General features: G+C 37.7%; 3 protein-coding genes across 3 annotated transcripts; 1 reads left to right on the forward strand and 2 right to left on the reverse strand.

Annotated features, from left to right (window-relative positions):
- Positions 1-1901: 1901 nt before the first annotated feature.
- On the forward strand, positions 1902-7008 carry LOC140014749 (ferredoxin--NADP reductase, root-type isozyme, chloroplastic-like). Its single transcript, XM_072065969.1, has 5 exons — positions 1902-2071; positions 2173-2232; positions 2761-3096; positions 3849-4068; positions 6337-7008. The coding sequence occupies exons 1-5, from the start codon at positions 2039-2041 to the stop codon at positions 6834-6836; spliced, it is 1149 nt and encodes a 382-aa protein (XP_071922070.1). The 5' UTR covers positions 1902-2038; the 3' UTR covers positions 6837-7008.
- A 2632-nt stretch (positions 7009-9640) lies between these two features.
- Positions 9641-11674, reverse strand: LOC140014662 (uncharacterized). The gene is made up of 4 exons (XM_072065745.1): positions 11589-11674; positions 10973-11487; positions 10466-10857; positions 9641-10207 (listed from the first exon to the last, which is right to left on the reverse strand). The coding sequence occupies exons 1-4, from the start codon at positions 11672-11674 to the stop codon at positions 9641-9643; spliced, it is 1560 nt and encodes a 519-aa protein (XP_071921846.1).
- A 508-nt stretch (positions 11675-12182) lies between these two features.
- LOC140014663 (uncharacterized) lies at positions 12183-13415 on the reverse strand. The gene has a single exon (XM_072065746.1). The coding sequence runs from the start codon at positions 13413-13415 to the stop codon at positions 12183-12185; it is 1233 nt and encodes a 410-aa protein (XP_071921847.1).
- Between the last annotated feature and the right edge of the window lie 738 nt (positions 13416-14153).

The following is a 14153-nucleotide window of genomic DNA, read 5'->3' on the forward strand; positions in this document are numbered from 1 at the left end:
TCTCATTAAAATCGAGTCCAGTTGAACTCAAGTAGTGCATTAAAAAACTTGAATTTAATTTTGTTTTACCTTACTCCAACTCGAGCTCATACAAATCAAGTCTAATCAAACTTAATTTGAATTTAATCAAGTTTAATCGAACCTAATCGAGGTTAAAAATATTTAAATTTATATTTTATGAGCAAGATAGATAGGTCTTCTCTTTCTATGTAAACAAGGGATAAAATAGATATCTTATACTAATAAGAAAAATAAAAAAAAACGTAGATATGTGAAGGTCAATTGAACTTGATTAATGTCGATGAGCTTTCAAGTTTCATACATTAAGATTGAGCTCGAATTTGCATTATTCAAACACGATTAATGCGAGTTTGAGCTCAAGTTTTGAATGAACAAGATTGCAAGTTACTCAATTGAATTTGATTCGTTTGTACCCGTAGTCCTCACATTAACCTTTTGTGGAGACGTAGCTCAATCTTAGCAACTAAGCCAACTCGTATTGGCTCTATTACATTTACAAAGACATCTTCAAAGATGCCAATTTAAGTCTATTTGGATTGCTATTTTATGAAATTATTGTAAAAAACTATATATCATAAATATTTGATTTATTTGAGATAAAAAAAATAATTAAAAAATATATTCATGAAAAATATAAAAATTTTTGAAGAAAAATTCCAATCCAAACAATTTTGTTGGGCAAGGTAGCCTCCATAACTTGCTTGACATCATTCCGTTAGCAAATGTCCCACGAGGGAAGTGATTAAATTAATTAATAATCAGTACACTGTACCCAGAATTGGACTATTGAAAGAGTGACTGGTTACTCTCCCCTAGAGTCAAATACTTAAGGTACAACCAATAAAACTCTATGTACAACTCAAGGTAACGCACCATAGCATAGCAAGCGCCCTATAGCGACAACAAAAGAAAAATCATAGTAAAAATTGGAGAGCTCTGAAAAGCCATGACGCCTACCTAACACGTCCAGTGGCGCTTTTCCTCTTGAGATTTGTCCTTTGCAACTTACGAAAGGATCATAGTTGTGATTATACTTCCCAAATCCAAACAAAAAAGACAGATACATATTTTTGTTGATATCCATGTTGACCCCTTGAGATTTACATATATTGGGATTGCTCTTTTTATTCTTTTTTTTTTTTTGGTCAAGAGGGGCAAAGAGTAACTAGAAAGTGGAACAAATTGAAGGTAGAAATGAGAATTCGACACTTTTAATTCGTAAATGAAGATACAAGGCCTTGACTTATGTTATAAAATGAATATATCTCGTTCCAATTAATTGTACTTTGCATAATTTATATTGTTACTAATCAAATACCATAAAGTTTGTAATAGTAGAAAGTGTAATGATGATAAATTAGTATGAAAACTTTGAGATATTTGATGAATGACATTAATTTTTCATGTTAGTTAGACATATTTTAGACCATTAATTAGATTAAGAATAAAAAAATAAGTTTAAAATTTGAATAGTTCAAGATTAACTCCGAAGAATTACGAGTATGAAAAATAAAAACACAAACAAAAAATCAAGAAAGCAGCAAAAGTTACGTATTTGTAGAACTAAATCAATCTCAAGTGCCAGTTCAATACATGCTGAATAATACCTATTTTATTCATATGATATCCATCCAACTTTTTCTTGGTACCACAATTGCACCAAAAAAAAAAGAAAAAAGAAAAACCGCCATTCAATAAGTACTAATTTCACTACTTAATAATTTTTTTATGAAAAGATAAAAATAATTCGTAATCGAGTAAAGTAATGGGAATAAAACAGAGGTTTAACAAATCTCAGGTGGCCAGATAGTAATATGAGCAAACCTCAGTGATCCAAATGCAACAAAGCCGGAAAGCTGAAACCCCCCTCCGATGGCCGTACTCTATTTCAACTCCTCCTAGCATCCCATCATTGACTCACACACTCACGCACTCGAAACACTTGATTACATACATCTTCTTCTGCTTCTATTCTCCTGAATTCTTTCTTTCTCTGAGTCTGCATTTTTATTCATCCATGATGGCTCAGGCTCACTCTGCTTTGTCTCAGGTTACTATAATTAATCAAGAAGTTGATTATTGAGTACATTTTAATCCAATTTGTTTCTCCCTAGATTTTAGCATTTGAATTTGATTTTGTTCAATTTGCAGATCACTTTTGCGGTTTATCCCTGTAACAGCGATTCTTCTTTCCGGAGATCGATTTTGAAGGTATTTCAGTTCTCTTTTTTTGGTTTGTCTTTTTGTATTACTGTTTTAGTCTAAGCAATGATGATTTGTGAATAGTTACGGCTGCAAAATTTGGTCTTTTTGAAGTATTAATTCTTTTTTCTTTTTGGGTTATAGTCAAATTCAGTATAAAAAATTGCGACCATGATTTATGTCAGATGAAATTAGTCAGTTCTTCTTTTTTCCTTTCTTTTTTATCATTTTCATTTTTGAAGAATTTATTCCTTAGTTTTCTTTTTCTTTTACCCTCTTGTTTTTGTCCTGCTGTTTAATGCAATGGTGAGAACTAATTGAAATGAAATCACTATCTTGATGTTAATTGGATTTCCATCCGACTATAACATGGTAACCATTTCTGTTTATCCTATTATTGCAGATTGAGACCCTTTTTGGTAGATAAATCTCGTACCATTTTGTTTATACAATTTTCTATCATTGTCCTATATATCTGTTCTTGTTGGTGTATCACATAAAATCTAACTTATTAGTTGAATCCCATTATTGTTTCAGACAAACAATGTGAGATTTCATGACAAATCATGGATCTCTGTCTCAGATTTTGACTTGAAAACAAAGAATGTTGTACATTCCAGAAGCCAACGCATTCTGTGCTTCTCAGTACAACAAGCAAGCAAACCTAAGGTTGGAGTTTCACCTTTGTTGCTCGAAGATCCAAAGGAGCCACCAATGCACTTGTACAAGCCAAAGGAACCGTATAGTGCAACAATTGTCTCTGTTGAGAGGCTTGTTGGCCCGAAAGCTCCTGGAGAGACTTGTCATATTGTGATTGATCATGGTGGTAATGTTCCTTACTGGGAAGGACAAAGTTATGGTGTCATTCCTCCTGTAAGCCTTACATCCTATACTTTCTTGTTTTCCTTGAAGATGTTGAATAAATAACTCCATAGGAAGGTAGATTAAAACAGCTCAATATGCCTTTGTTGAATCTTGATAGTTGTACTGTTGTATGGTCTTTCTTATGTTACAGCAAGAGGCTTAGCTTATTTTCTGCTGACATGCTTATATATCCTTAATGGACTTCGAACTTTGAAGAACAGGTTCAGCTCATTGTGCTTGTCAATATTAATAGAAGAAAGAAATGGACTTATTGCTCTACCACTAGTCATATTTTGAATTCCTTGTTATAAAGCCAGTGGCACAGGGAAATAGAAAGTAGCATCGACTATCAAGAGCATGTTACTTTCTACTGATTTAATATTCCCTTTTACATCGCAGGCCCTGGCCCTTTGACTGCGGAAGTTGTAGTTGTAACTACTTTCCTAGGATGGGAATGTCTTAATAGATGGATATTACCTCTCCTCTTCTAATTTCGTGAATTTTGTTAGCTAATCAATTCTAAACAAGCAGGACTGCTGAACCTAAAGAAACATCAACAATAATCATATAGCAGTTTTCTGATGATTATAAGTTGGCTTATCTAACTACTTGGCTTATATTAAGTAATTACTTATTATTGAAGTTACCTGTTTTTATCATTTTCAACTTTATACTCTTGGGTAAAACATATCATTAGCTTTATTTTAGCATATTGATGGAAATCATGTAATGGCTTGGAATTTTCTTCTGTTGGATTGCAGGGTGAAAATCCAAAGAAACCAGGTAGTCCCAACAATGTTCGTTTGTACTCAATTGCTTCTACTCGCTATGGGGACTCTTTTGATGGCAAAACAGCAAGCTTCTGTGTCCGACGTGCCGTGTATTATGATCCGGATACAGGAAAAGAAGACCCTTCAAAACAAGGTGTATGCAGTAACTTTCTATGTGATTCAAATCCTGGAGACAAAGTTAAGATCACAGGTAAGACACAACTGATAATTTGAAAGTTACACCATATCCAGTCAATTTGACTTGCTCAAGATGTTAAGATTAAAATGGTAATTGATGTTGTCATTGCTACTACATCAAATAGAAAAGGTAATTTTGGTGCTAGACTTGGTGGTTATTTTGGGAAGATCCTTGACTTGTTGGTTGGTTTATGAATCTTTCGTGAATTTGAGGAGTTAGCTTTAGTAATCACACAAAACATGAGTGTTGTTCTTTAGCTGAAATTTAAGAAAGGTATTTTAACTGTCAAAAGAAACAATTATCTGCTATTGGCACGGTTGCTTCCCATGTTTAAGGCTAATCCTTAAATGTGGAACTGGAAACTACTTATTGCTAGGTTATTTGGAATTGAATTATCGCTAGCAAGTTATTTAAAGTTTTTCAGAGACATGGATGTCAGCATATGGTACAAAGTCCTTGTGTTATCTAATGTTTCTGGAATACTAAGTTAATGCAACCATTTTGATCTTACATTTCAGGCTGGTTGCTAATCAAGCATACACATAGGGGCTATTTGGTACCAAGAGACATTTCTATGTATTGCTTGATTAATGTACTTCCTATCTAATCACATTCATGCCCTGCATTTTCTTGTCTGAAGAACCTAGTTATAAGAGCTGTTTAATTACAGTCTTTAGTAACTTTATTCACCTGTTGTTTTATGTTAAAATCACTACTAGGAGCCCTAAGTTTTGAAAATCTACATCAAGCACCCTGATACTTGACAGACTGTGAATAGAGTAAAGGTGGATGCCAAATGCTGAGATCGACCTTCAATTTATAGCACTTAAAATTATGAAAAGCAGACAATAGTACTAAATGCAACAATTGAAAAAGAATGCTTCCCACAATTCTTCTTCCCGGGCAAAACCTTCCCAGCATGGCATCCGGTCTCTGCACCCCTCCACAACCTAAAAAATGAAACTTAAGCAACCCTCTCCATCAAAGCTTTACCCTGTGTAGCTGCAATCCATAAGCTGGCCCTGTCAATCTGTCAATTTTGCCCTTCACCTGCTCCAGCCGCAGTTTCGTCTTTGCCTCACCTAGAAACCACACTTCTAGAGTGCACATCTCTCTTATGGAGTCTTCCTCTGCCTTTCATGTCTCTGTTCCCTGTATGGCACCACTGTCTGCCAAATCACCATGACTCCTATTCCTGGTGCCAACTTAACCTTGTTCCTGGCTGCGTGCTTGTTTACCCTCTCATTCCCCTTCCTTCTCTTCCCCCATCTTATGGAAAGCTCTCTGAAAAGCCAAGTAGATTCCCTAGCTTGCTACTTTCCACGCATTCAGAAATAAATTGGTTCTTTGGTTATTTGGAGAAAGAGATTTTTTCCCACTGTGATAGTGAGATTGGGGTAGAAATGGGCTTTCCAAATTATCTATGAAATATTCATCACTTTGTGCTTGAAATTGGTGCATTTTCCTTTGTGTTATTTAAGCTGGAAATGAAGCGTTATGAGTCTTTTGCTTTGGGGTGGGTTTGAGTAATTGATTTTTTCCTAAAAGAGAAGCAAAGCGTGGAAGGGAGGAAATGTTGCGGTTGAATGCTGTTTAACTGCTGAACTTAGGAAGTCTGTAGAAATGACAGTAATAGTGTTACTGATAGAATAGCTAGTTTTGCTACAAAGCTTAAATATGATGTGGAGTGGAGAGAGAGGTTACCACGATGGCTTGTGCTTATTTGTTTATAATAAATGAAATATCTGACACTTTTGACCCAAAAAAAAAAAAAGAAAAGAAAAAAGCACCATTGTGGATTGATAATTTGGCTGAAACTCATGGATGAACTCAGGATGGTGAATTAGGTGTGGTGGGAAGGTAGCGGCAGTGACCATCAAAAGAGTTGTTAAATTTTGTCAATTGTTTCCAACTTCGCCTAAAAACAAAGATTTGTTTTTCCCAAGAAAACTCACATATGGCATTGTTGTGGGACTGAAGAGGATACTCTGGAAATCTTCAATACTCCTATTAATTTTGGGATAAAGTAACTGATAGGCATTAATTCTTATTGGCAAGTGCAACTGTGTCATGCATAAGCAAGTCAGGTGGAGTTGCTTTTTATAATATTTTCTGTATTTTTCCCAGTTTTGAACTCAGGAAGTTTGGCAGCAATCCGGCCAAGCAACAAGGCGGCAAATATTGTTCAGTCTTTCGCTTTACCTACTTTGCTGGGTTCTACATGGATGGTGAAATAGTTACTAACCTCTCCTTTTTCCGATTTGCACAATTATTTTTCAGGTCCTTCTGGCAAGATCATGCTGTTGCCTGAAGATAACCCAAAGGCCACCCACATTATGATAGCAACTGGTACTGGTGTGGCTCCCTATAGGGCTTACCTTCGCCGCATGTTTATGGAATCTGTCCCAACTTTCAAGTTTGGTGGCCTTGCTTGGCTCTTCCTTGGGGTGGCAAACACTGACAGTCTACTATATGATGATGAGTTCTCCCAATATCTTAGGGACTACCCAGATAATTTCAGATATGACCGTGCACTCAGCCGAGAGCAGAAGAACAAGAATGGGGGCAAGATGTATGTTCAGGATAAAATTGAAGAATACAGTGACGAGATCTTTAAATTACTGGACACTGGGGCACACATCTATTTCTGTGGGCTCAAGGGGATGATGCCTGGGATCCAAGATACTCTCAAGAGAGTTGCAGAGCAGAGAGGGGAGAGTTGGGATGAGAAGCTCTCACAACTTAAAAAGAACAAGCAGTGGCACGTTGAAGTCTACTAATTAGCATGCAGTCGAGTCCACTCATTCTTCTTGCGAAGGGTGGGTATCATTCCACCCCTTAGGTGATATAGCATTTGCTTTCATTTATGACTTGCAGAATTTGACGAGTAATTTGTATCAACTTGTATCATTAATTAGAATGGAGTATAAATTGGTTGGTGCTTCCATAAAAGTCAGTGGTTGCCTCATAAAAATTTCTACTAAATACTCCACCTTTTTTTTGTTTGATATTATAGGATGAAAAAGATGCAGAAAACTCCATTAAGGCGTTGCTTGGTGAAATTCCTTTTGTGAGAATGCTATGCTCAATCTACAATTAAATGAAGCTATAAATCAGTTGAATGACTATTAGACAATTCCTCTCTTTCTCTTGAATTGCATCTAGAAGGTGATTAGAGGAATCATGTGTGTTGAAGAGGAGAAAAAGGAATCATGTGTGTGAAACATTTTTGCCTAGTGTATCACGAAAGAGGAAATGCAAACAAAGGTAGTGCGTCTACGTTAACCAATATTCTCATCAAGTAAAACAACAATAAGGAGAAGCATTTTGTTAATATGAAAGGGAAAAAGTTATGAAAGAGAACATTAACTAATATTTGCCCAACTGAAAGGAGCAACTCAAAACGAAAGAAATCTCAAGTTTGATGGACTGATTTGAGTTTAACAATTCACAGTGTTCGTTCACTGAATGAGGAGAATTGAAAGGAGAAAGAGAAAAGGGATTCCCCTTGCTTCTTGAGATGAGTAAATTAACCTTCCTCAGTCGAAGGTAATGCGTCCACATGAATGCAGACATAGTGTCTTCTGCCTCAGAGCACAAGAAATGATGTAAGTTGTTGCCAGGCTTGGATGAAGCTTTAGTGGAGCATAGACTCCAAATTGAAAAAAGGGCATCGTCCTTATAAGTGGCCTCCTAGGATAATGTCAAAGGAAGTGTTAAGGTTATAAAGAAAGAATTGGAAAGGTTAATATAGGCTGGGTTTATTAGTCCAGTTAAGTCTGTGTAATGGCTTTCCAACATCGTCCCCATTATGAAGAAAAAGGGTAAGGTAAAAAATTCTGTAGATTTTCAAGATTTCAATTCAGCTACTCAAAAGGATGAATATCCTATGCTGATAGCTGATTAAATGGGGTAGATACTGGGCATATAATGTTGACCTTCATGGATGGACGGACACCGGTTACAATCAGATATATAAATTGCTGAGAAGGATGTCCACAAAAAGGCCTCCTAGTGTCCTGGTTCACTTGGGTGCTGTGGGTGTTCTTTGAGTTAAAGAACCTTCTCTTCGATCATATGATCGGCCTATTCATAGACATTTACATAGATGATGTGAAGTCTACCGTGAAGGAATGGCATTTGACCGGATTGGAAAAGAGCCTTGAGACAAACAACTAAATACTCCTTTCAAAAGATATTCAGTCCATTCGAATAAAAGTTAAAGAGGGCACTTTTGCCCAGTCCATTTCGCTCTATGGTTTATGCCAAACACGGCTAGACCATGATTGAATAACTGAGCTATGCCATGAAGTCAGTCTTTCTTTGAATTGCTTGATGAGTTTAAGAGGCATAAGCGCAATAAGAAGACAGAAAGAGCCAAAAAGAAAGTAGAACTTTTAATTTCCAGCATTCGTGTCAATTCTTTCAACCGATTCTGTAATAGCGAAAGTCACTATGATCCAAACTGTCTTGTCTGATAATATTGCATATGCCTTCGATTTTTCAATCGATAGTTTGCTGGTAATGCATCTACAGAGCTCCTTTTGGAACAACTTCCCGACGCCTGAGCAACCGTTACACTTGAAAAAAAAAAAAGGTTCATTCAAGCAATCTGGCAACAGTTACAATACCCCTAAACCATCAGGTAATAACATGAGGAGTGACTCCCCAACTCAGTAAGTGAGCGTTTCATCGATTAGAATGCAAAAATTTAGTTCAGTGTGTAACTACCATTGTTCTCCTTGACCAAGTCATCATTATGTTAAGACGAGAAATCATGCGTTAGTTGCTTTGTCTCCTGCTGATGGGTGGGCAGGAGAAGTACAAGATGCAAGCTCATAGATAAAAGGGCTGTTATTGGAAGTAGGATAGCGTTAATGGAAAAAAATGCTACATCGTCAACCGGCTAGAAAGTGGATGCATAATTACTGACCTTAGCTCCTTTCTCCTCAGATGGACAGAGCCCTAATGGATCAGGAGGGAAGCAAAGAATACCAAGCTAGCCCAGAAAAGATGTCTCAATTTAGGTCTATTTCTCCAAATAATGTGGCATATCTAAAGTTGTTACTAAATAGGATCATGCCTCTGATGAAGGATTTAGCCGGACCTGAACAATGTAGCTTTATTCCAGGAAGGCAAATCGGGAAAGGAAATTTAACTAGTTTACTAAACTTTGGAAAAAAATTTCTGAAATTTGTGTTTGGAAATGTGGCGTTTATTTGGTTCTTTAAACTTTTGATATCAATTGCCCCACCCACCTGTGGGGTCAGTTTATTCTTACCAAACGTTCACATGAAGAGTTTTGACATCCCATTTCCTCAAACTCAATCAAACGGCTGGCCGTGTATTAGTTACTATTCTTTTTTGTCAAAATGTCATCATTTAATATATATGTGATAAAAGTTACAATATTCCTAGCATATACATACTACTGGCACACGGCCAGGACATCTTTGTGGGCTTCATTCTTAAGCCACACAGGGAAGTCTAGCTCCCACCTTGCTTCATCAATTAGGTTGATGGCAAACTTTGCCAAACCATGACTAGTGCGATTATGTTCCCTTCCAATAAATATAAAGGAACATCACCAAAAGGATCGACTAAGATGTATGATATCATCTACCAACATATCTAACAGAGATAATCCAATACATCTGTGATTAATTCTATCCACTAAACACTTACAATCTGAGTGTATGAGTAGAGATGTCCACCCTTCTTCCAGAGCTTTGAGCATGGCTGATCTGATTGCTTCAGCTTCTAATATGGCAGCATCTTTCATCATTCCAGTAGGGATTGTCCATGTTTTGACCAGTCTTCCATTATGGTCCTTTGTTGCAATGCCCAATCCCCCTCTACTTCTCTTATTGTCCATTGCTGCATCCGTGAACATTAAAATGGCATGTTGATCCTGGAACTCTTTTGTGATGGTCCTCGTTGGCACTTCTGGCTCATCCTTTTTGCTTTCCCCATTCTCCAAGTCCCACATCTGTTTGTACTCCAACCATTCTTCTAGAGCTCTACTTGAAATCAGGTTACCTTTTGTGCTTTCCTTGTTGAAGTTGCAGGCATTTCTGGCTTTCCACAATTGCCACAAGAAGTTTATTGTGGCTTCTATGTGACTGATGCCGTTAACTCTGCTTCTAGCACCCTGCAATGCTTCCCATCACCTCCAAAAATTCCACGAGCTTTCTTGACTACCGTCCCATTTGATAGGGAATATCTTCCAAGCCTCTCCTCTAGCTTTACAGTTGAAAAAAAGGTGCTCTAAAGTTTCTTCCCCTTCACCACAGCATTACTTATCCCCTTTACCAGTTCTTCTATGCACTTCTTCGTTTGTGGGCAGAATGTTATGAAGACATTTCCATAGGAAGTGCTTCAGTTTATGTTTTATGTTTAGATCTCAGACTTGATGCCATAGTGTAGGATCATCCTTCCTTGAGCTGGATCCCTCGTTTGGTTGCATCTTATTGGCCTTCTTGCTCGATTTTAATCTGGCTTGAGCATATCCTGACTTGGTGGTGTAGTCTCCACTACTGCTATGCATCCAAACGAACCTGTCCTGCCTTTCCTGGATGCTGAGAGGGATCATTAGTATTTGTTCCGCCTCTTCTCTTGAGAAAATGGACTGAATAAGATTGTTGTTCCATCTCTTGTTACTGATCAACTCACAGACTTTGTCTATGATGCAATTTTGAGGTCTAGCTAATCTTATTAGTCCATTCATACCATTGGGAACCCATCTATCCTTCCAAATTGCAGTTGATCTATCATTCCCTATCTGTCTTCCAATGCCATCTTCTAGCAAAGGGATTGCACTTTGGATGCTCTGCCATATCCACGATTAACCTGACTTTGTTTTGGCCTTTGATATCAGTCAGGTCCCACCATTTTTTCCAATGCATTTTCTTCTCACCTTGGTCATTTCCCCACCAAAACCTCGCCATCATGTTGCTTAATGCTTTACATAGTCCATCTGGAAGCTTGAAAACTGACATGGTATATGATGGTAGAGCTAACGCAACTAATTTGAGAAGAACCTCTTTGCCCGCATTACTTAGCATCTTTCCCTTCCATCCTTGCAGCTTGCCAATCATCTTCTCTTTCAGGAACTTGAATGTGCTGTTTTTAGATCTTCCTATAACCATAGGGAGGCCCAGATACTTTGCCTGAGAGACATGCTGGATGTTGCCAAGAGTTTGGAGGACCTCTTGTTTGTTTGCCTGGGAAGTGTTTCTGCTGAAAAGAACTGCTGATTTCTCAATGTTGATCTTTTGTCCTGAAGCTAGTTCATAGATTTGAAGGATTCTGGTGATCTCACTTGCCTCCTTAGAGTTAGCTTTACAGAAGATCAACGAGTCATCTGCGAAAAATAAATGGGATATGGCAGGGCCATTCTTGGAGATTTTAATTCCTGTTAACATATTGTTCCTGCAAGCAGATGTTAAGAGGTTTGCAAGGCCTTGAGCACAGAAAAGAAACAAATATGGGGACAGTGGGTCCCCCCGCCTAATGCCTCTAGAAGGACACACATAGCCTGTTTTGTTCCCATTGATATTAAAGGAGTAGGAACAGGACGATATGCACCCTTTGATCCAATTGATTCACAAGGGGCCATTTTACTAAGGACACAAAGCAAAAACTTCCATTCTACTCTATAATAGGCTTTTGACATGTCTAGTTTAAGAACCATGTATCCCTCTTTCTTGCCCCTCCTATGATTAAGCCAGTGGATATATTCATGTGCTATCATAACATTATCCAAAATTTGTCTCCCTGGTACAAAAGCAGCTTAACCATTACTTATGCATTCATTCAAAAAATGCTTCATTCTATTTACAAGAACTTTGGAAATGATTTTATAAACAACATTGCATAAACTGATTGGTCTATATTGAGAAAGATTCAATGGCGTATCAATCTTAGGAATTAGTGTGACTAAAGTTTCATTCAGAGCTTTGCACAAATGGCCCAGCTGAAAGTAACTCTTGATAGTCTCCACTAGGTCCTTTTTAATGATACCCCAGAATCTTTGAAAAAATAAGGGAGACATACCATCTGGTCCCGGGGCTTTATTGGGATGCATGGAAAATAAAGCCAGCTTAATTTCCTTCTCTATTACAAGCCTAGTGATCCGGGGCTTTATTGGGATGCATGGAAAATAAAGCCAGCTTAATTTCCTTCTCTATTACAAGCCTAGTGATCTGAAGGTTCATCTGTTCTGTGATTGTTCTAGAAATGCCCTGAAGGATCTCATCGAAATTTGTGGGCCATGTGCTTTTAAACAATTTCTGGTAGTATCTTGTTACTTCTTCACCTATCTCCTCATCTGTTTCACACCAACCCCCTTGTTCCTTCTCCAATCTGGATATCCTATTTCTCCTTCTTTTACTGGCAACTCTCATATGAAAGTAAGCTGTGTTTTTGTCCCCCTCTTTTAGCCATTTGCATCGAGATTTTTGGGCCCAAAAAGCTTCTTCCTTAGCATACTCAGCACTCAATTTCCTTTTAAGATCCATAATCAGAGATTGTTTGTTCTGTGTATTCCTTTCCTGTGTCTTCCCAATTAGATCTTTGATAGCCAAAATTTTGGCTTTACTGTTTGACTGAAGTCCTTTATTCCATCCTTTGAGTGCCAATATGCATTCCTTGATTTTCCTTGTTATTCTGTAGCCTCTGGATCCCAATTGTTGTTTCTCCCATGCCGAGTCCACTACCTTTTCTACTTCAGGATACTGCAACCATCTTGCATCAAATTGGAACCGTTTTCTATATCTTTTCCTTACTGGTCTGGTATCCATTAGCAGCATAGCATGGTCAGACGCAACAGTTTGTATGTGCATCAAATTTGCTCCACTATTGTTCTTGCACCACTCTACACTTGTTAGAGCTCTATCTAATCTCTCCTTTATCTTTTCCCCAGAGCTCCAATTGTTGTTCCATGTCCAGGGCAACCCTTCAAAGCCAAGGTCAATGAGCTTATTTCTAGTAATAAAATTCTTGAACTTACTAAAAGACCAGCTTTCTCCAGTCTTACCACCCCACTTTTCATCGTTGGAGATTATATCATTAAAATCACCAATGAGCACAATTCTATTGTTCCACAACCTTTTCCTGTCAGATAAATTTTCCCACTGTTTCTGCCTAATAGATGCCATTGAGTTTGCATATGTACATATACACCACCAGTTATCTGATTCCTGATTAGCAGCAATTTTAACCTCAATGGTAAATTTCGTGAACAAAATTTTGTCAATCTTTAGATCTTTGTTCCAAAAAATAGCTAAACCACCAGCCTTACCAATCGGGTTAACCACAAAAATATTATCATAGTTGACTCTTTTTTTGAATTTTTTCATGATTTTTTTTTATTTTTAGTTTCACTAAGAAAGACCAGATTTGGGGAGTGAAGGTTACAAACCTCCTTGAGACTGGGAACCGTCAAGGAGCTCCCGGCACCTTGACAATTTCACGCTAGAACTTTCATATTGTACCGGGAGACCATTCCAGGCTGGTCTCCATAACCTTCAGCTCATCATTCAATTCCGTTTCTCCTTTCTTTTTGCTTCTTTTTGGTTTCATTTCCTCATCTTTCATCATATCCACTTCCATTGGCTGGGTCATTTTTCTTTTTCCACCCACTTCCTCGATCACCGAACACCCATTCTGGCAGATTTTCATCAGTGGTTCCCTGTTCATCATGTTGCTGCTATTCCTAATATTCCTTCTTCTGATTTTGACCTCTCTCATTTTGCTATCCTTCTTATTTCCATCGTTTTCCTTCTTCTGTGAATAGCTATTGTTTGGAGTTTCCATTTCCAGATCCATTGAGCTTGCTATGACTTTAGCTGGATCCGATGCCTCTATTTTTTCAACATCTTTGGCCACCGTCATCCTTGCATCCTTTTCCTTAGATGTCCCCTTGGATCCCTCCACCAGTTTCTTGATTTGACCTTCAGTCATTTCCTGTCCACCCACTTTTTTTTGAACCATTTCCTTTTGTGGTTTTTGATTCAGAACCAAACCTTTGTTGTGGTCCGTGTTCAAGGGTGGCCCGCTGTCTTTAGTTGCTTTTGAATTTTAAGTTTGAAAACTTT

The sequence above is a fragment of the Coffea arabica genome, chromosome 9e (assembly GCF_036785885.1).
Source record: "Coffea arabica cultivar ET-39 chromosome 9e, Coffea Arabica ET-39 HiFi, whole genome shotgun sequence".
Lineage (NCBI taxonomy): Eukaryota > Viridiplantae > Streptophyta > Magnoliopsida > Gentianales > Rubiaceae > Coffea > Coffea arabica.

What these genes read in the sequence shown, in the direction of transcription:
- LOC140014663 (XM_072065746.1), bottom strand. Translation starts at nt 13,415, where the DNA reads ATGAAAAAATTCAAAAAAAGAGTCAACTATGATAATATTTTTGTGGTT.
- LOC140014749 (XM_072065969.1), top strand. Translation starts at nt 2,039, where the DNA reads ATGATGGCTCAGGCTCACTCTGCTTTGTCTCAG. An exon ending in CTCACTCTGCTTTGTCTCAG is followed by an intron (nt 2,072 to 2,172) that starts GTTACTATAATT and finishes TTCAATTTGCAG; the next exon opens with ATCACTTTTGCGGTTTATCC. An exon ending in TCCGGAGATCGATTTTGAAG is followed by an intron (nt 2,233 to 2,760) that starts GTATTTCAGTTC and finishes TTATTGTTTCAG; the next exon opens with ACAAACAATGTGAGATTTCA.
- LOC140014662 (XM_072065745.1), bottom strand. Translation starts at nt 11,674, where the DNA reads ATGGCCCCTTGTGAATCAATTGGATCAAAGGGTGCATATCGTCCTGTT. An exon ending in ATGGGAACAAAACAGGCTAT is followed by an intron (nt 11,488 to 11,588) that starts GTGTGTCCTTCT and finishes ATCTGCTTGCAG; the next exon opens with GAACAATATGTTAACAGGAA. An exon ending in TTGGTGGGGAAATGACCAAG is followed by an intron (nt 10,858 to 10,972) that starts GTGAGAAGAAAA and finishes TCCCTTTGCTAG; the next exon opens with AAGATGGCATTGGAAGACAG.